Source organism: Neopsephotus bourkii, unplaced genomic scaffold (assembly GCF_033783945.1).
Source record: "Neopsephotus bourkii isolate Nb327-2 ecotype Australia unplaced genomic scaffold, CSIRO-AGI_Nbou_v1 NB_659, whole genome shotgun sequence".
NCBI lineage: Eukaryota > Metazoa > Chordata > Aves > Psittaciformes > Psittacidae > Neopsephotus > Neopsephotus bourkii.
Window position 1 is genome coordinate 865,104 of NW_026901158.1, and position 23,730 is coordinate 888,833.

A 23,730-nucleotide genomic window follows, 5' to 3' on the forward strand; every position below is an offset into this window, starting at 1 on the left:
GAGCCAGCGAAAGGAGCAGACACTGGCATCAGGTGCTCCAGACTACATGAGGACACTTGCAGTGATTGTTGTCATCTAAAGTGTTTATCAGCCACTGTATCTCGTATTTGCTTATTATAAACCCCAGCAGCTAGTCCAGAGGCAAGAATTTCCTGGTGAATCAGCTCTCTGAACATCTGTCCTGCCAAGTACCTATGTGATGTATCAGTGCACAGATGAATGGGCAATTTGTGTGGCATCTAATTATTCAGAAGAGAGCACCCAGGATTCAGATGCAATTAAATTATGTATGAGGAAACCAAAAAATATTCACTCTTCAGTTGGTATAAAACAAACAAATGTGGTTGAAGGCTCAGGCTGAGGAGCACGAGTAGATGTCCAAGCAGAAACCCCCATTAGCTGGGGTTCAGCCAAGGAGGGAGTAGGCAGGGAGTGCTGGGGCCAGAATCAGTAAAAACTGGCTTGTGAGAACATAAATTACTTGGGGTCTTGTTTGTCATCCAGAGAGAGATGCAGAGGCTTGAGATTAAATCTGGGTATATTGCTCTGGCGGTGAAATTGCAGCTCTGATCTGGGTATTCACCATTTAGATATGTTTGTTCTTTCTTTATCTCTCAAGATGGATATTTTGTCTTGTTGCAGACAGCGAGCACAGAGGCTGATGAAATATCAGTGAAAAACCAGTTCTGCTATGTCCATGCAGTCAGGGGTCACTAGCAGCTGAATAAAACATCGATGGGATGGGTTGGTTGGAGGAGAGCTCTGTGTGACCTGCTGCTTGTTCTGCTTCCAGGGCGAGAAGGGTCCCCAGGGGCCGGCTGGCCGGGATGGCATCCAGGGCCCAGTGGGACTGCCGGGTCCAGCAGGTCCTGTCGGCCCCCCCGGCGAGGATGGAGACAAGGTGGGAGGAGCAGCTCCTGCTGCCAGGGTCGCTCTGGGAAGGACCTGGGTGATGTGCCCCATTGCCCCCATGCTGCCTCCATCAGTGGGTTGGGTGTGCTGCTGGCCATCACCCAAAGGGTATCTCTTGATGATGGGCAGAAACCCATCACCCCCCCAAAGCCTGGAGGGGGCACCCTGCCCACAGGTGCCTGGCCTTTCCCAGTTAATTACCTTCCCTCACTCACTAATTAAGCCCCTCCAGTGTGGAGGACTCTGGGATGAATCACCCATCACTGCTGACAAGGGCTGCAACACGGTGGTTCTCGCATTGTGTGGCAGCTGCAGAACATTTTAGGGTACACCACGAGTGTCCAAATCTCTGGCTTCTTTTAGAACATTCTGGGGTATTGGCGTGGGGTCTCTGGGATGAGGGATGCGGACAAACAGCTTGAATGCTGGGATATGGAAGTGGTCACTGGGTGAGCTAACTGTGTCCCTTTGTACCCGGCAGGGCGAGATCGGGGAGCCCGGGCAGAAGGGCAGCAAGGGCGACAAGGGGGAGCAGGTGAGTGGGGTGGATGCTGCCAAAGCTGCTTCCCTGGAGGAGCGTGGCTCTGGTGTGGGACCTGCTGGAAACAGAAAATACCGATTTCATTCCTTTCTGTCATCGCTTTGTCTTCTCCTTTGCTTCATCAAATACCCACACGATGGAAAAAAGAGGGAGGACCTGAGGTGTGAGCCTGCAGCTCCCAGGAACACACTGAGGTGTTCCCGTGTCCCCCTGTACTGTGTAAATACCATGAGCAGCTCCTGCCATTCAAGTCAGGAGTGGGGCTGTACCCCCTTTTCTGGTTGTCTCCAGCACTCTCAGGCACCCTTTATGCACTGCTCTGAGCCAGGGGATGATAAATGACACTTTAAGTATCTAGATAGAGCTGAGTGGTGTGATAGTGTTTTGCTGGAGAAAAAACACATTTAGATGTGTCTGCCGTGCCACTGGCACCAGGGCTGGGGAATGCTGGTGTGTCTGGGGAGACCTGGCTCTGTTCCCTCCCTCTGTTTTGGGAATTAATGCACATTAAATGGAGGTTGTCCTGAAGGGCATCGCCTTTCCCAGGTGAGGTCTTTTTACTCTGAGCTCCCAATGCTGATGTTGCTCTTCTGTTTCATGACAGGGTCCACCGGGGCCCACTGGCCCACAGGGTCCGATCGGTCAGCCCGGCCCCGCTGTGAGTATTGTCCCGTTAGCAGAAATCCCCTTTCTAACTATGAAATCCCCTGGGAAGCACTGCAGGGATTGGCAGTGCCTGCCTGATGCTGGTGATGCGAGGGGCATTACCACTGGCAGCAGAAGGAGGCGGTGGGGATGGGGCTTTGCATCTGTCTCATGTCCTTGCTAAGCTGTGCTAGACCCTTTCCTCTTAGGGTGCTGATGGAGAGCCAGGTCCCAGAGGGCAGCAAGGCCTCTTTGGTCAGAAAGGTGATGAAGGACCCCGAGGTTTCCCTGGTCCCCCTGGCCCGGTGGGCTTGCAGGTAAATTGCAGCATCAAGGGTGATGAGAGCTGGGGCTCCACCTGAGATGTTCACAGCTCAACCTCATCCCCTCCACAGGGCTTGCCTGGACCACCTGGCGAGAAGGGAGAAACGGGTGATGTTGGGCAGATGGTGAGATGCTTTTGTACTTCTCTGCTTGTCACTGGCACAGACGTTGCTCCAAGAAATGTGTCTTAAATCTGTCTCCCCTTTCTCTCTCAGGGCCCACCAGGCCCACCTGGACCCAGAGGTCCCTCGGGACCACCAGGAGCAGATGGTCCACAGGGTCCTCCTGGGGGAATAGGAAATCCTGGTGCAGTAGGAGAGAAGGTAAAAAAGCATCCAGGGGAGCCTGAGTGCGGCTTTGCTGGGTCAGTAACCTCAGGTTTGCTCATCCTCTTTTCCCCTCTGCAGGGTGAGCCTGGTGAATCTGGTGAGCCTGGTCTTCCCGGCGAGGTTGGCCTCCCGGTAAGGACACTACAGGGCGGCTCTTGCTCTGATGGAGAAGAGCTTTTCTTCACGGGTGGCCCTCTGAAGAGCTGGTTAAGGGGTGTAGGAGAGGCCTGGATTCGGCTGCAGGGGCTGAACCAGTCCTGTTCTCGGTCTGGGTATTGGGTGACACATCACCATGTTCCTGGGTATTTATAGTGTAACGTTTAGTCACCGAACATGGGCTACCCACGGCTGAACATCATGAACACCATTCAGCCTTCGTGGGAAGGGACTGCTAAATCATGTTCTCGTGCTCTGAGATACAAATAAAGCTTCTTTCTCAGAATTGATCCAAAGAGGAGTTAGGGATCGGTAACTTGGTTTCCTGGAAAATAGAAACACCCTTTTTCCTTTACAGGGTCCTAAAGGTGAAAGAGGTGAAAAAGGGGAAGCAGGTCCCTCTGGTGCTGCTGGTCCACCTGGCCCCAAAGGTCCCCCAGGCGATGATGGTCCCAAAGGCAGCCCTGTAAGTACCCCTCCTGCCCAAGCAGTGCTCCCTTGTCTTGCCCAGCAGAGATTTCTGCATGAAAAGGTGTTTTCCAGAGATCTTTGTGGATATCTGAGACAGTTGACCAGCCACAGAATTGCTCCTCCAATGATACATGATACTGATCCCCTTCTTTAGGGTGCTAGTGAGGAGAAGACCCAGCTGTACCTCGTCTTCCAGCAGCACTTAGAATCATAGAATCATAGAATGGTTAGGGTTGGAAAGGACCTTAAGATCATCCAGTTCCAACCCCCCAGCCATGAGCAGGGACACCTCACACTAAACCATATCACCCAAGGCCTTGTCCAACCTGGCCTTGAACACTGCCAGGGATGGAGCATTCACAGCCTCCCTGGGCACCCATTCCAGTGCCTCACCACCCTCACAAGAAAGAATTTCCTCCTTATATCCAATCTAAACTTCCCCTGTTTCAGTTTTAACCCATTGCCCCTTGTCCTGTCACTTGAATGATTGGTTCTTTTTGCAGGCTGTCATAAAGCTCACCCCTATGGTGAGCCTGCAGTAGATTCACTTTGCGCTTGAGCTTATGCATTTCCAAGGCCCACTGCACCAGAACGAAGCTTCTGAAACAGTGTGGAGGAGATTTATGTGAATTTGGGAGTTGTGCGTGTAAGGCAGATCCCTGTTGATGCTGATTGCTGTAGCTCTAGTGAAGCCAGTAGAGCTATACTGATTTATACCAGATGACAATGGTACAGTATTTATCATGCCAGCTTCTTTGATGCTTGCCTGCTGAAGAAATGTCTGCTGTGATAAGCAGAGGAGGCAGGAAAGTCAATCATCACTCTCAACAGATGGGCTTTGGGGACATCACATTACTGCCTGAAGCCTATTGTCTGAACACTGGTCTCGGGGTCGTTTGAAGTAAACAGTAGACATTGCATGGAGAAGAATGGTGAAGTGTTTTAGTCATTAAATGCCTCGAGGGGATCTTCCTGTGATCATGCAGAGACCAGCATCATGTAGTAAGCAAAAAGCAAGATGATCTCACCTGCACATTCCCCAAAGCTGCAAGGATTTTGCTGTCATTTGTCCAATGTATTTATGCAAGACCAAATGAAGCTCCGAGTGTTGCCTTGGCTTTGCCTGATGCAGAGCTCAGCTGGTGGCTGGGACAAGATGAAGTCACTGAAGGTGCAAAGATGGGATGTGTTGGAGGGTGGAGAACTGGGGCTTTGCTCCATAGGGTGACTCCCTGTGTTGTCACTGGGGTCACAGGCACTAGTGCTCCACAGTGCTCCAGATGCAAGCTCTGACTTGGGGATATCCCTCTTCTCTCTCCGCAGGGTCCGGTTGGTTTCCCTGGTGACCCCGGTCCTCCTGGAGAGCCTGGTCCAGCTGTAAGTGTCCATCTCACAGAAGGGCAGTTAGGGTCCTCCTCTTGCTTTAGTAAAATACACCAGTGTGCTGTTCATTCACCATTCTGGAATTTACTCTTCCCTTTACTTGGGAAAGAGTAAGGAGTTGCACCATAAGACTCTTCGTCTGACCATGCTACAACCTTTGGGGTAGCAGCTGTGTGAGTGCTGCTACCCACAGTATTTGACATAGGACATTTGCTGTTACCAGTGTTCCCAGCAAGAGATGGGAAGGGATGGTGGTGGTGACGTGAAGACCACTGAACGCTCCTGCTGCTGCTAATGCTTTCCTCAGCTGTATTATGAATACATCTGCTTGTTTCTTTCTTCTACCCTTTTAGGGTCAAGATGGTCCTCCTGGTGACAAAGGTGATGACGGAGAACCTGGACAGACCGTGAGTAACCGGATAGATGAGCTCTGTTGCCCATCACTCCCCATGGTTCCTGTACACAGGTCCAAGGGCATACAGCATCCAATTCCCACCAGCTTCTGCTGCGCTGGTCCCCTGGTGCCTGTCCCTCCCGCCTGTGTCAGCCCAGGTGCTGCATCCCCCCAGGCTGCTCAGCAGTGCATCCCCAAAGCAAACATTAACTTATGGGAAAACAAAACTCTTTCATTTAAACTTTGCCGTGCCTTATGGTATTTCCTGGTGGGAATGGATAAAACAAGAAACCACCTGCATCCCGAGGAGGTGTTGGGAGCTGTGCTGCCCACGCCTCGGCTCAGCACACACTCCAGAGCTCAACTCGAGCTTTGCACATTTGCTCCTCCTTCCCATGTCTCGTGGTGCAGTTATGGCTTGTTCTGCTTCCTTCTCCATCTAGGGTTCCCCTGGTCCCACAGGAGAGCCGGGCCCCTCCGGACCCCCAGGAAAAAGGGTAAGCTGATGGTTTAGGGGTGTTCTTCCAAGTGTATTGGTATTGAATTTGTGAAACTAATGTTAGTAGTAGGTCTGCAGTGGATGCAAAGCAATAGCATGTGAAATAAAAAATAATTAAAAAGAATACCATGATGCACCATCCCAGACATTGGGAATTGCTGGGAAATTGTCAACCACATCCCCTGGATTACTGAGGTTTTAACACCCAAAAGAACACACAAGGATGAGGTGCTCCTGCTCTTCCTGCCTCGCTGCAGAGCCCAGGGATACATTTAGCAAGCAGCTAATTTAAAAAGCTTTTCAGAGATATTTGTCTCCATTTTGCCTTCTTCCCTGGGGCTGTAGCATCATTTTGCTAATTCCAATGGCCCATTTCAGATCTGTGGGATCTAACTGTGATTTGTTGTGCTTTCTCTAGGGCCCTCCTGGTCCAGCTGGTCCTGAAGGAAGGCAAGGAGAGAAAGGAGCCAAGGTAAGAGCTGGATGGGGGTTCACTTCTGCTGCCCTTTGTATGTCAAAGGGCCCTCCCTCTGACAGTGCTGACGTTTGAAAGACAGTGATTTGGTTTCCCTACGTGTTACAACAAATTAGCCTGAGCTGGGGGCTGTTGGCCTTCAATCTAAGCTTATGTTTCATCTTTTCACAAACTCCATGGAGATAATTAGGGCTTGCTGAGGTCATGGGGATGTTTTAATTGTTTTGAAATTACAAAGTGCTGTATTTGGCAATTCAATGTGTTGTAAATGCGGGCACAGCCCTATGTTGTTTCCCAGGGCAGAAACAGCGCTACTGGACCAGGATTGTTTTGGTAGGGAGGTGGAGAGTGGGATGGCAAATTATAGGCCCAGTTGTTGTGGCAGCTGTGGGAGCACTGGTGGCAGAGCATGTCCTCTGCTAGATCATATCCTAGGACCAGGCACAGGACAGCTCGGAGAGCTCGCAGTGTCTGAGGCTGTTCCTGCTGGAACTGGTGGGGAGCAGCAGGAAAATGAACGTGTTGGAAACTTCACACACTTTTACAGGGACCACTGTTCACCCTGTGACATCCTGGCAGCAGCCACAGTGCATTCAGGATTGCTTGATGCCCCCCTGCAAATTAAACCCTGCTGCCTCTTGCATCTAGGGTGAAGCTGGTTTGGAAGGACCTCCGGGCAAGACTGGCCCAATTGGTCCCCAGGGTGCTCCAGGGAAGCCCGGCCCTGATGGTCTTCGAGGGATTCCTGGTCCAGTTGTGAGTACTCCCAAACTGAGCAGAGCCTGAGAAAGCCGCTGGGCAGGGTTGTTCCTGGTGCTTACCATAACCTGTCTGCTTGGAAGATGCCTTTCTCCCAGTGCGATGCTTCAATGCCTGACAGCAGATAAAACACATTTAGTGGACATAATGCAACACTGAATATCACCTCCCACCATGTTTTATTTGAGACTTGAGTCTGCTCACCCCCTCCCCATGGGTGATCCCTCTCCAAAGTCCCTTTTCCAGTAGGGATCTGAGCATGAAAAGAGCATAAATCATTTTGCCTTTCCCACCTGTGAGAAGGGAGGGCAAATGTTCCCTGGCACAGGGGCCACACGAGGGAAGGTGAATAATGGGAACAATCCCAGCTGGGAGCATTGGGTAATTGTTTTGAGGGGATTGCACTGTTTTACAGGGTGAACAAGGTCTCCCGGGATCCCCTGGCCCAGATGGTCCTCCAGGCCCAATGGTATGTCCAGACCATCAAATTCTATGTGGTTTTGACATGGGTGAATGCGTTTTACATGAACTCATTCTCTCTTTTGTTTTCCCCCCTGTCTCTCAAAGGGCCCACCGGGTTTGCCTGGTCTTAAAGGAGACTCTGGTCCTAAAGGAGAGAAGGTGAGAATAACACACATCCGATCTCACTGCATGACCTGGTGCTCATGTCTGCCATTGTAGAGGCGTCCTGCAGGTGGCAAACTCCTATACCCTTGCTTAGATATTTGGGATGTATCTAGCAATGTCTTTGCTGGATGGCTTTGGCATTCGGGTGCCTCAAGTGAGAGGCCATTATTAACATTTGCTGCTTTCCCCTAGGGTCATCCAGGTTTAATCGGGCTCATTGGACCACCAGGAGAGCAGGGAGAAAAGGGTGACAGAGGTCTCCCAGGCCCCCAGGGCTCAGCAGGACCCAAAGGAGAGCAGGTAAGTATTCCATAAGACCTTAATGGAATGTGCTTCTGAGCTGTGGGGTTTGCTGCTTTAAGCAGGTATGGCATAGCAGAGATGCTCGGCCTTGAAGAATATTTTCTATATTAATGTGGTTTATTCTACATGCGAGATGGACATGCTCCAAAATCACCCGATTTAGTGGGAAGCAGGTCCTCAAGGGTCATCTGAAAAGAGCTGAATAGACTTGGAGGGATGGTTCCATTAAATATGCATCCAGAGGACAGGTTTTTACAACTGTGTGCCAAATGAGGTAGGAGATTCCCTGGGTGTGCACATGCTTAAAAACCAGTTAAACCCCCAGATTTGAATAGAGTCCTCCATTCAGCTCCATTCAGGCCTCCATTCAGTCCTCATCAGCTGTGAGCAGATGTCAGTTGTGTAGTTAGATGCCAGCAGTGGTGCATACACATCAATGCTTTTCTGCTTTTATTTCGCAGGGTATCACAGGTCCTTCCGGACCGATCGGACCTCCAGGGCCACCAGGATTACCGGTAGGTGACAAGCAATTGCCTTTGAATGCCTCAGGGGCTACACAGTCTTTGTGGAGTCACCTTCGTGCTCCTGGATACACCCAGCAGAGCCTTTCTGGCCTGACCTTGTGTGAAGAAGTTGATGGGGATGGGTTTGCCCAGCTGAGCCTGTTAAAAACACTTGACTGGGTTATGGAAGTACTGGGGGTGATGGGTAAGCCGAGAGATGAGCTCAGTGGGCATGGCAGGATGGAAGACCCTGTTTTTGGGGGTTAGCTACGATCACATGGTGATTTCTTGCCCTTTTTGCTCTTGGTACGTTTTTCACTGGATGCCCAAAGGCTGCACCTTGGGTAAGCAGCGTTTGCTGGGTGCCCTCAGCACAGAGCCAGGACCAGCCCTGGGCTGTGTAATGACCCAGCAGCTTTCCCAGCCCCCATCCAGGCAGGAGTGGAGCAGTGACACAGATGGATCTGACACAAATGCGTTTTGCATGTTGGCAAATAACACTGAACTCCAGTGGATGGGAAAAGTGGGAAAAGAAATGAATTTAAAAACACCACCTTGTCTCTAAGGGGAGTCTGCTGCCTTCTCTGCTAGAGCTGTACTGACTCTGCTCTGGTTTCCTCCACACAGGGTCCACCTGGTCCCAAAGGTGCTAAAGGATCATCGGTGAGTATGGACATTGTTAAATGAAGAAGGCGAGGAGCAGTTATCAAGTGTATAACCCACTGCAGCTCCTCCCTGTCAGTGGCATTAAGGCAACTGGCCAAAGACGGCCTTAGCAAGGGCAGCCTTTCCAGGAACGGTACGTGGGGAAGGTTTCTGTTGCGCTCACTGCACTGCAGCAGAGATCCCCAGGAGGATTCCAGTGCACAGACCTGGGGAGAAAGCCTCCTGCTGTAAGGCGGCGGGTATTAAAAATAGCCGGCGGAGCGGGAGGTGGCGAGCTGGAAAGTGCAGAACGCAGCGCGCATGAGAATGTGGCAGTGAGGCAAGATTCATGTTACAGATCTCCCATGCAGCAGCTAAAAATTCCTCTTGGGCAGCTTCCTAATCCTCCTTCCCATGCAGAATTCAACGTTCAGTTAATGTTTAGGTTTTATTTGATTTATAAACCCTTGGGGTGGTTTGGAGAGTTCACGCTGCCGTGCACTGGAACAGCCTCCCTTTTCCATAGGAAGCCTCAGCAAAGTCTGACTGTTTAACCCCAATCTTCTCTTTTCCTTAAGCATCTTCAGAGGGAGATGCAAGGAGACCCCCTTATGTGCATAGAGGGCACAGAAAGAAGGGACAGGAAGACAGATTTTGCCACAAGAGACTGTTAGAAGAAATAATGTTTGGGATGTGCTGGAAGTGACAAGTGCTTTTCCCTGTGTGACTCCTGGTTTTCCCTTGTTTTTCCTCCCAGGGTCCAACAGGTCCAAAGGGTGAATCGGGTCTTCCTGGGCCCCCAGGGCCTCCTGTAAGTAGAACCCATTACATGAAGCATGAAATGAGGCTCACATTTAATGGGAGTTGTAATATCAGGGGCTAGAGGATTTCTGGTCAGAGATTCAGCATATCAGGAGTCCCTGCAATGCATTGACAGCTCTTAGAGGAGCTGGGGAAGAAAGCAGGATGTGAAGGGAGAAGTTACTAATGGGTAAAGGGAAGATGAATCCAGTGTTCAAGTTTAGTGGCCAGGGTTTTTATCAGTGTCATCACGGGTGTTTTATGTGTTATGTGTGTGTCTTGTGATGCTGCTTCTCAGGCTGGTGGCTGCTTTGGCCACCTCTTCTGCCTCTTCCCCACTGGCAGTGCAATGAGCAGTTGTATCTCCTTCCCCCACAAATCAGGGTCCTCCTGGAGAAGTCATCCAGCCACTGCCCATCCAGGCTTCCAAGAGGACCAGGCGGAACATTGACGCCAGCCAGCTGGTGGACGATGGGAATGCCGACAACTACATGGACTACGCAGACGGCATGGAGGAAATCTTCGGTTCCCTGAATTCCTTGAAACTGGAAATCGAGCAGATGAAGCATCCACTGGGCACTCAGCATAACCCAGCACGAACCTGCAAGGATCTGCAGCTCTGTCACCCGGATTTCCCAGATGGTGGGTCCCAGGACAGGGGGGATGAGGGGAAAACACCGTGAGTTTCCCAGCTCCATGCAGTGAATACAGGCGAGTGCAGGAAGAGAAGGAATATAGGGGGTCCCTGGCCCTGGTGCCTCATGAGGGATGTGGCTGACAAAGAAGGAATGCATAGAGAAGAGCTGAGTTAGGTGATCGTTGCAGGTTCCTTCCTATATATATACTGTTATAAGAATGGGGATATATGGTCAAAATCAGCTATTCCTGTAAGGTACCACAGTGTGATGTAGAGTCAGATCATAACCTGGTTTCCAAAAAATACATAGAAACAGTGGCCTATGCCAGAGATGAGACATTCCTGATAAGGTGGCTGCTGAATTGTCCTTCCTTCACAGTGCTGATTCTTTCTTCCCTTCTCTTCCCTCTCGTGCATCCAGGTGAATACTGGGTCGATCCCAACCAAGGATGTTCCAGGGACTCTTTCAAAGTGTACTGTAATTTCACAGCTGGTGGAGAGACTTGCATCTTCCCTGATAAGAAATCTGAAGGAGTAAGTCCATATAACTTCCCCCCTCCCATCGCATGGTGATAAGAGATTGTTTCCTAATATGAATATTCATAGACAGTCCATTTCAGGAGAACTGAACAATAGCAAGTAAGGATTAAAGATCCAGAACATTCCTTTGTTATGCAGCGTTGGTGTCTAAAATAAGGAATATGTTTATAAGATAATTTCTTCGAGTAAGTCAGACTTGAACTGTGATTTGGGACAAGTCTTTGATGATTTCCCAGGCATAATAAATGCTAACACCTTTTTACTTTGCTTTAGAAAGGCAGAAGCGTGTGTTGGTGCAGGAACTGTGAGCTTCATTTAACTCCTTCCCTCCTGCAGCCAGGCTGCTCTCTGCATGCACAGGCACCGCTGATTCCGCTGCCCTTGCTGTGTCTTGAGGCAGAGCAGATAAACGTTTCTCTCCTGTCATTTTTCCTAGTGTTCCTTATGGGCAAACAATCCTCAATGGTTGCAACTGGCCTCTGCGCTCTTCTTGGCACCGATGCACAGAGCCTGATTGCATCCTTTGTGTAATGATGTGCTTAGCTCAGCCATACCCTGTGCCCTGTGCTGTTTCCTAGAGCGGCTTTCCCTAGAGCCTGGGGACCAGCTCTCACAGTGGCCAAGCAGAAACTCCTGCAAAGCAGCCTGGGGAGCCCCCTGGGTGCCTCAGCTGTGCTGGGTTAAGGTGCAGACAAAGCTGTTCACTGAAAGCCGTTTGCTTCCTGAGCTTCATCCACCAGCAATACGGGCCAGAGCAGGACAAGTACCACGCAACATAAATCTTCCTTGGGTTTTTGTTAGGGTTGGTTAAGCAGGAGATGGATTTCCTCTCCTTTGCACTAACTTGCCATGGCTTTCCTCTAAATCTTGACAGCTAAAACAGCCTGCCCTGATCTTGGGGTTGAACAGGCTCCTGTGAGTGGCTCTTTGGCCTCACCACGTCCACTGTGGAGTTGCTTTTCTGAGCACTGCGATGCTCCTCAAATACAAATTGTGCTCCACTTCTGCAATATATTGTAAATAAGGAAAAGCTTCAGCCTGCTCTTTTCCCACGTAGAGGAATGAAACCAGCTACCCCAGCAGCATTAAGTATTGGCTGAGTGATTTTATTATAAGCCACAGCAGACCTTAAGCCATACCCCCTTTCCCTCCATCCTTAACCCAGCAGAAACACACTGACTTGCTTTATGGCTCACGTACTGGCAAGGAAAGGATGATCCCAAGACACCTGTATGTAGCTTGGCCATTGTTTTTGGAGGGATTTACAGCAGCAGTGCAGGAGCTTGTTGGAGGGTCAGGGAGCAGGGAGCAGCCACGTTCCTCCCTCGTGCTCTGACCCAAAAAGCCATTCAGCTGATTAGATGCGGCTGCCATAAAGGATGCTCCAACAGCTCATTTCTTGTCAAGGTCACCCCCTGCATTGCTCCAGGTAGCTGGACCTTCCCTAGTGATGGTCCAGCACTGACTGGGAAGGATGCACTGTGCATGCTGCTCCCTATTGCTACACAAGTGCCAGAGGCAGGCAGAAGCTTTTCCTTAATCACATTCTTTGCCTTTCCCAGCCCCACAGCATCTGGATTTGGTGTTAGAGTGACAGCAGCCTTCCCCATTATCAGCACTGCTTTTCCACCCCAGCCCTCCCATGGAGATCCTTTACCACTGATACTTCATTTTTTCCCTCCCTGTCTTTCCTTTTATCTCTCCTGCCAACAGACTGCACTGCTGGTTCTGCATCCAAAGTATGTAGGAGGCAGACATCATTAGCCCTTAGCCAAGGAGGCTCATGCCAGGGCACTGCTGGGCAGCACCATGCAGTCCCTTCTGCGTGAGGGGTTGCTGGCACCTTAGGGCGCTGCCAATTGCTCTTGTTAGTGGTGTAGAAAGGTTAAGAAAGCAGTGTAAAGGAAGCTGGACAGTCTCTATAAGCCGTGCACACTCTGCTTGGGGAACTGAATGGAACTTTTTAATTGATTTTTCTTTTCTTCTTTCTCTCTCTCCTCCTTTGCCGTCCACAAACTAGGCTAGAATTACTTCCTGGCCAAAGGAAAACCCAGGCTCCTGGTTCAGTGAATTCAAGCGCGGTAAACTGGTAAGATGCATCTTGGTGCTTTCTGTTTTCTTTAACCCCTGTCATATTTTACAGAGTAAAATGGCTCGTTGGCCCAAAGAGCAGCCTTCCACATGGTATAGTCAATACAAGCGGGGGTCTTTGGTAAGTGGCTAACCTTGGCCCTAGTCTGAATCAGAGCACCTCATCTGCTTTGGCATGGCCAGACCTGTTGCACTCTGCATGCCGGACTAATCCCTATCCCACGTTGCAGTACAGATGTTTAAGGTGGAATACTGAAAAAGAAATAAAACCCAATGGGGATGCTTTTCCCGTTGGCTTGACTAGAAGCCCAGGAGCAGGGCACAGTGCTATCCTCACCCAGGGTGAGGTGTGAATCTATACGTCTCTGCTCTAGGGCACGGTTTCCCTAAGGGTGGGTTTTGTCTCTTGTGCTGGAGCTGAGCCCCATCAGGAGCTCCCACACCACCCCCAGAGCGTGGAGACTTGAAGTCATTGCTTTAAAGGACTTAAAAGGTTTAAAGGATTTCAAGCCACGTGCATTGGCCAAGCCTGGTGGACAGGAGTGTGACATAGTCCCAGCTAAGGACTTTCTCAAGTCCTGTCCTAAGGTCAGAAGATGTTTGATGTCAGCCAGCAAGGCAGCAACACGTAGAACAGAGAAAAAGCTCTGGTGTTTTGTCCTGTAACAGGACATCCGTGCTGTGGATAGATCACTCCTACAGAACCTCAGCCCTGCTCAGGGAGGTCAGAGCAGTGGCTTGTGAGTGTACGTCAGGTCTCCTTAAGCCGTGGCTCTGTGGGTATCAACTGTGTGATACTGTGTGGGTATCAGCTCCTGTAGGATGAGCAGGATGCAGATAATGAGCCCGGTCAAATGAGAGCTAGTTAAAAAGGAAATAGAGTGGCTAAACCTGCCCTGCCCTAGAAGCAGGAGCTGCTCTGTTGAGCTGCACTGATCTGCTCCTACAGGACAGAGGTTTCTTGCAGTGCCCAAGCTTCCACCTTAAAGGCAAACAACAAAGCAAACCACCACGTTGTTTTCCTAAGCCGCATTTCGTTGCCACTAAACACGTTTTGCTCTGGTTCTGCCCACAAGAAGGATATGGCTTCTGCAGCTTCTCTGCACTACTGAACGAGGCCACAAAGCCAAGGCTGCAGCCTCGTAGCTCCTTGGAGGGCAGCTACTCATAGCTTAATTACAGAGCAGTCCATCAGTTCATATTACGAGTAGCTCCATTTCTCCATCTTCTCTGCTTTTTTTCCCTGTTCAGTCTGTTTATCAGCCAAGTTAGAGGCTGAATTGCCAACCTAGACCTTAGGGCCCTTTAGTTTGTTAAATAGGAATTTCAGCGCTACTTGGAACCCTTTGTTCCATCTTTCTGTGTTGCCATTTTCTTCCTTTTTTTTACCTGTCCTGCCTTTTCTCTTTGGGAAGAAAAAAACCACCAGCATGTGGAAGATCTGCCTAAGCAAACCTGACCTGCCTAGACAACCCAGACCTGCCTAAGCAAACCAGACCTGCCTAAGGCAACCACAAAACACCTGAGCCAGAAAAGTGCAGTTTGAGTATTTACTCTGATTTCAAACACCTCTCATCTCCCCAGTCAGTCCTTGGAACCATGAGGTTTGTGAACTGGGGAGACATTTGCCTGTAACCAGCATCAGTTGAAATCTGTGTGTAGCTGGTGAGCTGAATGAGTTTGAGTCCCCCCTGGGTGCTGCGTTGCCCATGGTGCTCCACCGAGAAGGTCGCTGGTGTCTTTCCATGCAGCCTGAGCACGGTCTCCTGGGGGGCTGAGCCCCCCAGGGATCCCTGATGCTGTGGGGAAGGTTTCCACCCGGCTGCTCAGCACTGAGGGGAGCGTAGATGGCTCCGTGTGAATCTCAGCTCTTGCATGAGGTGTGCTCACCTTTCTTCTGGGATAGCTGAAGGACGAAGGGCGTAGGAAATGAAACACAAAGAAAACATCTTGTTTTGATGCTTCTGCACCGTCATTAATCAATGACACAGAGTTCTTGGATCTGATTTCTTACTGTTTCGCACGATGCAGCCAAACTGCATTAAAGGGATAAAAGGGATGCAGATGTGGGGTTTTTTCTGGACTCTGCTTTCCTCCCCTGTGTGTTAGACACAATTCCCAGTGGCTCTGGCAGGGCCTGCCACCCCTCCCATCCTGTTATCCTTCACAGCCATATGGCATCTGCCACAGGGAAATGCTATCACAGACAAAACAGAAAGGGACTGATTTCTGCAAACCTGTGTTCCCATGGGCCAGCCTTATGCAGGCAGCCGGTTCCCAGTGGCTCCAGTCACAAAGGTGGGACAGGGCTTTGAGCAGTCTCCAGAGGCAGAGCAGGAACTGAGACCCCTCAACAAGTCGTCAGTCTGCCAGACTAAGCCCTGGTTGAAACAAGAGCAGTAGGTCCTGCAGACAAGTAATGCCACGCGTCTTTGGGTGCGTGCCGTGCACTTGACATCTTGTGCCCCATCCTTCCACGTCCTGGTGGTTTTCTGTTAGCTCTCCCCTGGCATGCGCGGCTCTCTCATGGTCAGTCATGTTTCACTCTCAGGAGGACAGTGCAACGGTATCCTGACAACCGGTTGGTATATCTGGTTATTTATGTTACCTTTTAATTCATTGTTTTATTGCCTGGTTATGAATCTCTCCTACTGTTTGCAGCTCGCACAACAAGTCGATGTTTCGTGGTACCTTGAAGAACACCACGCTGTCTGTGTGCCTGTATTTTTCTCCTGGTTGATTCTAAAGACACCCACTGTCCATAGAGGACAGTAGCGAGCAGCAGCTCTGGTAGCGTGTTGATGCCCAGGAAGGATGAATGGGAAATACCTCTGTACCCACAACAGCCAGAAAATAGTGTCACATAGAACAGACAAAGCCCCAGACCTTACAGAAATCTGCCCTATCTCCTCTTCAAAAGCTGGAGTATGCTCACTATTGGCTTAAGCCTGAGATATGTATCCCCAGATTTGCACTCTCTTGCAACCAGAGCTGAAATCCCTCTTCATTTTTCCTCCTGCCATGAATTAACCTGATTTTTTTAGCTCACAACCAGACTACATCCAGCAAACAAAATAAACTGCCCCTCAGTAGCCATGTCCTGCAGCCCTGTGTCTGTGGCACGGTGGGAGCAGGGTCTGCACCTCAGCGAGGTGGTGAGATCAAGCCCCATGCACAGGATAATAAAAATGGGTGAGACTGGTGCTCCTCAGGGCCCCCAGACTTGTTTTGTTGCCCCTCACTGCCCAGTGTTTCCCCTTCTCCACTTCCCATAGCTCTCCTACGTGGATTCAGACGGGAACCCCATTGGCGTGGTGCAGATGACCTTCCTCCGGCTCCTGAGTGCCTCAGCCCACCAGAACATCACTTACAACTGCTACCAGTCCGTAGCCTGGCACGACGCCACCACCAACAGCTATGACAAGGCCATCCGCTTCCTGGGCTCCAATGACGAGGAGATGTCCTACGACAACAACCCCTACATCCGAGCCGCCCTGGATGGCTGTGCGGTACGTGGGCAGTGCTGGGCACTGTGGGGGGCGTCCGTCCCCTCCCCTGATTGTCCAGCACCTTTTGACTCAGTGCAAACACCTCTCCATTTCCTGGGTCTGTTGATGCAGTTGCCTGGAGGGTTGTCCCCGGCATGAGAGACATTGAGCTTGTTCTTCCCTAATGCTGGGAATACGTGGTTCTGCTCGAGGCCAGGGGAATCATAGAATAGTTCGGGTTGGAAAGGACCTTAACATCATCTGGTTCCAACCCCCCCGCCATGGGCAGGGACACCTGACACTAAACCGTGTCACCCAAGGCCTCATCCAACCTGGCCTTGAACAGGGAAGGAGCTGCAGCACCTTTAGGAATCGGACTGATTTGCTTTATTGCTGGCTGTGCATAAAGGGACCTGCCTAAAACCACAGGTTGCTTTTGAAAGACCCCTTGCCTTTGCTCTCCCCCTGTTCGCTCACAAAGAGAGAGGCAAGCAATGAGTTTCCAAAGGGGCCCAGCATCCTCCCTTTGCCTCTGCTTCCTGTTGGGTGGTTGGATGCTTGATTTGGGATTGAGCTGTGCAAAATCTACCCTCAGGAGCTGAAAATCTGGCAAAGCAGGTGCTGCTGGTGTTTATTTTGAGCCCCAGCGTGCTGGTGCAGAGGCACGTGGAATTCTCACCCTCTGGAACTGCAGCACTTGAAGCCCACGGGACAGAAAGATTGAGATGTTTGACAGAAAAAGCCCTCCACAGAATGTGAGATTAAAGTGGTTCTGTTGTGGCACATTCATGTGTTTTACTGTAGGAGCAGTGAGGAAAATCAGATTTGAATTACTTCTTTTAACACTCTGGCAGAGAGGGAAAGAGCATCCATCCATCCATCCATCCATCCATCCATCCATCCATCCATCCATCCATCCCACTATCCCACTTCGGAAGCCATGTTGGGGAGTTTATCCTCAAGTACTTAATATCTCTTGCTAACACAATATGTCCCCACTGGAAAGTGCCTTTCCTCTCCCTTTCCCTTCTTAAGTGTCAGGGACGTTGCAGGATCACATGTTGCATGTTTTAAGGCAGAAGTGTTGGCTGAAAACCCTTTTGGTTTAAGTGATTTGACTCAGGTGCCTGGCATTCATCTCTTAATGAGGGATATTTGCATGGAAAGATGACTGGGGGTCCTTTGAGTTTATTTGCTTGGTTGCCTCTCCCAGGCATCTTCTCTCTGCAAGAGATGTTCCTGGGGGCTGTGGAAAGGAGGTAAAAGATGACTAAGAAGCTTATTGCAGCCTTGCAGAAAGAGGCTCTGCATCTCCTGTACCATCTCTGGTACCCTGGTAGATCATCATTCCTGAACCACAGGCAAGATACTTTAGATTGAGCCCCACCATGTGGAAAATGAAGCTAGGCTGCCTGGCACGGTGTTGCCACAGGAGTCCTGACAGGACCACGCTAAAGGCTGTTGTTCAGGCTGTTATTTGAATGTGTTATCACATCTCATTCTGTGATACAGCCTATTCTTCTGAGGCACACAAATCAGAGGGTATGGTAGAGCCTAAAGCTGCTCCATATCAATTTGTTTGTGCAGCTCTGTATGCCCTCAGGGGCACTTCTGCTCCTCTAATAATTATTTGTATTTCGGAACTAAGTGTATGGCTAGCAGGCACGCTAAAAAGACACCATCACCTTGTGAATTCCATCCGACTGTAAATGGGATCTTTCCGGTAGCACTCGGATAATAGTCAAACTAATATATTCAAATTAAATCGCTTCTATTTGCTCAACAACCCATGCGTGTCCTCAGGGAGGCAAAACAGCTATAGCACAACCAGGCTCCTGTTCCAGCTGTGAGATGTGCTGACAGCAGAGTTAGTGTCTTTTGATGTGCATGGCAGCAGCTTTGGCTCCAGCATCTGGGCTCAGGACAGTGGGACCATTGTCAGTGGTCACCATCCTGCTTGAGAACCTCTCTGCTAAATCTGCAGGGCAAATGTGTGGTTGGGTGCTGGGTGCCTCAAATTCCGCTCAGAAATGGCTGGGTAAGATCATCACCACATTCCCAGCTCGCCTGGTGAATGCTTATCCATGCAAACTTGCAGGTATTGGGTTGGAGGCATCACCAGAGCTCCTCTCTCTCCCTTTTCTCCCTTATCAGGCAAAGAAGGGCTATCAGAAGACTATCCTGGAAATCAACACGCCCAAAGTAGAGCAAGTGCCTATAGTCGACATCATGTTCAATGACTTCGGAGAAGCATCGCAGAAATTTGGATTCGAGGTGGGACCGGCTTGCTTCATGGGCTAAGAGCCACCTGAAAACTAGTCTCCAAATGAGCAACCTCGTAACCTCATTGCGCCATTTAATTAATTAAAAACAAGAAAAAAAAGAGAAAAAAAGAATTCCTCGTCACATGCACGTTCTGAAACTGGACAGCGATGGGTTATTTTATATCCCCGTTCCGTTTTGTTCCTCGTCCTGCCCTGGTTCCTCCGAGCCCCGCGAGGACCCAGCCCACCACAGACACAGAATCTCATGACCGACCGCCGCACGCGTGGCCCGGGGACCTGGCTGTGATCTGCGCCCACCGCTGCTGCTCCATGGCCACCGAGCAGGCCCCACTGCCAGCAAAGGATGCTGCTGCTTCTGCTGCTTCATCGTCTTCTTGCCACAAAGCAATACCAAGCACTTGCCTGTAGATCATTGAGGAAAAGCTGGAAACTCCAGTGTTCAACCTGACGTGGAAATCCCAGCAGTCCCGGCTGCAAACCAAACCTGCCAAAGCTCATTGGAGGCTTTTTGTTGACTTCCACCACATTGGGATCAGCTCTAACAAGTAGATGTCATGGCTACTTCCAGAAGGTTTAATATCTCCCTTGAATCACGTAATCCCATCTTTTACAAAATGACACCCCATGAATTTGATAGGGAAAAGTCGTACTGGGCATCTCTCTCCCATGTATTAAAGGTGCTTATATTTTTGTATGTTTGTAAGTAAATATTTGTATTGTATATTATTTTAAATGCTGAAATGTTTCTGGCTTCAAAACATGCATGTGACCCTGTCCAGATTGAACCCGGCTCCCTTCCCACCACTGCCCAGCCAAGCATCAACTCTGGGGACGAGGACAGCAGCTCCTGCCTCTTCCCAACCCCAGCCCTGGATCTGGAGGGTCTTTGAGTTGTGCCCAGGCATGAGCCTTGGCAGGATGAGGGCCCATGGGGTGGCAATTCCATGTTGTAGAATGATTCCCTTCAACATAAGGAAATTAAAGCCACATTTTAACAAGGTCTCTACAAAAACCCTGATGTAAAAGTAGGATCTGCTTTGAGTCTCTGCTTTTTTATCCACCTGCTTACCTTCACATCCATGTTTTAAATTAATTCTTCCTTTTTTCCTGCAACATTCTTTTAAAGTAATAATGATTTAAAATCCCCCTCCATTCTCAGTGGCAGATTGCAGTGGCAAGGGAAAACCCATTGGTCCTCTCTGAATATAAAGTGTAAAGAAAAGGAAACAAAAAGGTGCTTTTTATTTTTACATGTCTCTGTGGTGCTATCTATTTGAATGACTTTAATACAACACTGGTGATACCCTGCCATTGGCCAATCTCCCACCAGCTTTTGCTTTTTAGCTGCTTTCAACGCAGACTGGAGGCTTTTGCTACAGTCTTTGATTATAAATGCATGTCCCCTCTGTACTTGTTACGTAGAAGACCCACTCATTGCTTAGTACGGTCCATGTACAAAAAGTATTAAGTGTTCACATCTTTTTTTCCTCCTTTCTCCCCAAGAATATCGCTGCCTCTCAGGCGGTGGGAGCCACACCAGATTGTACCCACTCGCTGCATGTTTGTGGTGCTAATTTATGCAGTTGTTGGCTGTCCTGACGCGATGCTGAAGCCGGGTGGGATGCCGCCCGCCGCGCTCCCGGAGTCTGCAGTTCTCTTGGTCTTCCCACGGTGGCAATGCCAGGATGGGGTTTTGCTTTTCCCATGCAGCGTTTTCGGCTCTCAACCTGGTGACACCATCTCCTGTCTCCATGTGTTTGTCCGTGTGTCTTCCCCCTGCCCGTTTTCCTCGGTTAGATCTCTCAGCTGGAAAATAGGTGTTGCAGGGTGCTTTTTTAATTACTTGGCCTGGAGTATTCCAGCAGCACTTGAGCCAAAGGGGAGCTTTCACCGTAAAGGGAAAGACATCACATTTACTGTGAAGAAAAGCCTATATCTGATGTCTTCTCCCCCCTCCTTCCCAAGCAGAGAGCAGCGGTAGCCAAGGAAGGGAGGCAGAGCCGTGCTGGAGGCAGCAGCGATGCCGCACGGTGCTTGTCGGTCTGGGAGAGCCATGTCCATCCCTCTCCCTTCTCCTGCTCTGTTCTCTCGTGTTCTTTTATCACTTGGGGGACAAAAAATACACAAGGTGCTACCCTAAACCCTGCAGACTCCGGCAGCACAGCAGTGAAGAGGAGAATATAGTAGTAATATATAGGAGAATTCAGCTTCTCAAGTCACCTTGGCAACAGCCTTGTTCAGGAGCAGTGGGAAGGTCAGGAAAGGTTGCACGTTCCTCTCTGCAACAGAAAAGCCATATCTTGATGTATGTACACACGTGTGCGCCTGCCCAGGTCATGTGATTCTGTTACAAATTTTCATCAAAGGAGCTTTTTTCTTTTTATTTTTTCTTTTTATTTCATTGCTTTAAGAAAAGAAAAAAAAATAATTCCTGTCGAATTCCACAGTGTTGTAATTGTCCTGAGCTCCGAACTGTTCCGATCCCCCAGACCACTTAGCTACGGTATATTGCAATAAAATTACTACTTGTATTTGCAGACCTTCTTTTTGTGTAATTTTATTTCCCTCCTCCCTTAATATATATTGACTTGAACAAATGTTGATAAGAAAAATAAAGCCTATGGAAAAAACAAATTCTAGTACATAAGGCCCTTTTTAAACAATAGTGTTGAATGGCATATTGTACATTTCTCCAAAGTCCAATAAACATGTCATAAAATTTAAGTGTAATGCCCATAGGAGCTATTTTTAAATATTTTAAACCTGTGTAATAAAGGAATAAATGTAATAGATGTTTTTTCAATAAATCAAGTTTACTGTTTCCACCGAACCCAACCCGATGTGAATGTCTTCTTGAAGTTGGTTGCAGCGGGATCTCCCCACGACCCCTCTGCTCAGTGGAGCCTGACGAGTTCATCAGAGGAGCAGTGACGGTGCCTAAAGGTAACGTATATACTGCAAGATACTAAACCCAACCCACCAGAGAGAGAATTTCCAAGCCTGGAATCTTTTCTTTCCCCTCAGTGAGAAACTCCAATCAACTCAGTGCAAAACTCCAACCTGGGGATTTCAGTGGGACCCAGACGAGAAAATCAAGTGGCCACCAGCTCTCCGCCTTCTCCACGAGCACCTGAGGAGCCTTTGCTTGGTCCTGCAGCGTTTGCTCCAGATGATCTTCTCACCCCAAGATGAACTCGGGACACAAACCCTTTCTCCAGCTTCCCAGTGAGCTCCTCCACCCCCAGACTCATGCCCTGGCCCCAGAGCACTGCTGCGTGGATGTGCTGGGGGAAGCAAAACAAGGGACACTCTTCCCATCCTTTCCTTGCCTCCAGTGGGTTTCACTCCATGAAAGACATGCAAGAAGATGATGGCTTCTCTGGAAACCGCCATAAAAAGTCTACATCATCAAACTCACCATCAGCCGCTGCTACTGGATTTGGATCGCTCTGGTTCTCATGGGCTTCTTGCAAAGAGCATTTGGTTGCTGCTACTGGTTTGCAGGTTCAGCAAGATGCTTGGGCCTTAGGAACATGTCCTTATTTGCAACCGTGCAGGTGCGTACAGTGCACACACACATGCACAAACCCACCCTGTACAGAAAGCTTTGCAATGACACAGATGTGCTGTGTGTGCCATCAAACTCTCCCCTTTATTCTTCAGCTGCAGTTAGTGGTAAAACTCATCTAAGTGGACCCCTGAAATGCAGAGGTACCACAGCTACAGGAAGAAACGGGGGGGGGGGGGATAACTTCAATTGCTTAGACTTGGCTAGAAAGATTTAACTTAGATCCTGGTAATGCTTCAAGGTGACACTAAGCTCATCATGCTGACTTGTCAGTTGTGATTTGCACTCAGTCACTGCTGGTTGCAGCAAAGACTTTAGCAAATGCCTCAAAGTCTAGCTGCTGAAAGGAGCTTTGATCTGTCATTAGGAAAAAGCAGAGATTTAAGAAAGAATGTGACTGGGGTTGGCGCTGCCAGACTCAGAAGCTGGGGTATATTTTTCACCCCTTTTCATATAACAAAGTCAGTGATTTGGTGCTGGAGCTGCAGTGCAGGAGCTCTGTTGGGTGAAACGTGGAGGGTTATTTTGGGGAGATGCACACAGAAAGCACCCAAGAGAGCTCAGTGTTGGGGTAAGAGTGGGGCTGCTCAACCCAAACTCGCACACCCTGGGCAGCAGCTGCCTCCTGTGCTGGTTTCTCTAGCGCAGAGTCTTGGCGAGGCTGGGAATGCTGCTTTGCCATGTACTGAGAGCATGAAGCTTGAAGAGTTTTCCCACCCAGTTACCTGAGCTGACCTGGGCTTAAGAACGTGTGCATTTGCTCCCCGGCTGGTTCCTAAGGTATAACATGAGTGGCTGCTTGAGTGCTCCCTGCCTGTAAATGGGAATTGTCCTTTAGGTGATGCTTTAGCCCTGTTCTGGAGGAAGGGGCTGGGTCCTCCTACTGCTGCGTGTCTGTTGGCTCCCTGTCTTTTCTCTTTGAGTCCCTTGGCTTTGCTGCAGCTGGTGGAGCACCAGCTGGCCCTAAAGCCCTGTCAGGACCCACAGCCGGGGTTGGGGGTGCTGCACACCAGTGGGGCACAGCTTAGCCATGTAAGTGCTGCTGATCTGATTCGTGCCATGCAGGGACACACTGTGATCACACCATTTGCTCTCTGCAAGACAGGACGGCGTTGGCTGGGATGCACCCTGCTCTGTTGCTGTCTCTCAAAGTGATGCTCCTCCCAGCTCCTTAAATAGGTGTTTACATGAGACTGGTAAAAAAAGGTAAGGGTTAAACAAGAAGTGTTGGCTCTGGTTAAATTTAGAGATGAGATCCTGGGCGTCTCTCCCCTATGGTCTGGGTGACTTCGGGCAAACAAGGCAGAAGGAAAACGTAATGGGTGTTTTACACAAAATATTTGGTTTCTTTAGT

General features: G+C 49.6%; 1 protein-coding gene across 2 annotated transcripts in view; it reads left to right on the top strand.

Moving 5' to 3' along the window:
* COL5A1 (collagen type V alpha 1 chain) overlaps positions 1 to 21,345 on the top strand; it is a 131,794-nt gene extending 110,449 nt beyond the window's left edge. The window contains exons 43-66 of one of the 2 annotated variants that reach the window (XM_061352391.1): positions 794 to 901; positions 1,394 to 1,447; positions 2,058 to 2,111; positions 2,308 to 2,415; positions 2,494 to 2,547; positions 2,638 to 2,745; positions 2,830 to 2,883; positions 3,266 to 3,373; positions 4,702 to 4,755; positions 5,115 to 5,168; positions 5,599 to 5,652; positions 6,073 to 6,126; positions 6,778 to 6,885; positions 7,304 to 7,357; positions 7,456 to 7,509; positions 7,708 to 7,815; positions 8,280 to 8,333; positions 8,949 to 8,984; positions 9,724 to 9,777; positions 10,151 to 10,409; positions 10,826 to 10,938; positions 13,088 to 13,156; positions 16,311 to 16,544; positions 18,678 to 21,345. In XM_061352391.1, the coding sequence (XP_061208375.1) occupies positions 794 to 901; positions 1,394 to 1,447; positions 2,058 to 2,111; positions 2,308 to 2,415; positions 2,494 to 2,547; positions 2,638 to 2,745; positions 2,830 to 2,883; positions 3,266 to 3,373; positions 4,702 to 4,755; positions 5,115 to 5,168; positions 5,599 to 5,652; positions 6,073 to 6,126; positions 6,778 to 6,885; positions 7,304 to 7,357; positions 7,456 to 7,509; positions 7,708 to 7,815; positions 8,280 to 8,333; positions 8,949 to 8,984; positions 9,724 to 9,777; positions 10,151 to 10,409; positions 10,826 to 10,938; positions 13,088 to 13,156; positions 16,311 to 16,544; positions 18,678 to 18,824 (2,154 nt within the window). In that variant the 3' untranslated portion in view covers positions 18,825 to 21,345. Of the gene's footprint in view, positions 1 to 793; positions 902 to 1,393; positions 1,448 to 2,057; positions 2,112 to 2,307; positions 2,416 to 2,493; positions 2,548 to 2,637; positions 2,746 to 2,829; positions 2,884 to 3,265; positions 3,374 to 4,701; positions 4,756 to 5,114; positions 5,169 to 5,598; positions 5,653 to 6,072; positions 6,127 to 6,777; positions 6,886 to 7,303; positions 7,358 to 7,455; positions 7,510 to 7,707; positions 7,816 to 8,279; positions 8,334 to 8,948; positions 8,985 to 9,723; positions 9,778 to 10,150; positions 10,410 to 10,825; positions 10,939 to 12,964; positions 13,034 to 13,087; positions 13,157 to 16,310; positions 16,545 to 18,677 lie in introns of both variants that reach the window. The other variant, XM_061352390.1, reaches the window with a different exon arrangement.
* The last annotated feature ends 2,385 nt before the right edge of the window (positions 21,346 to 23,730 follow it).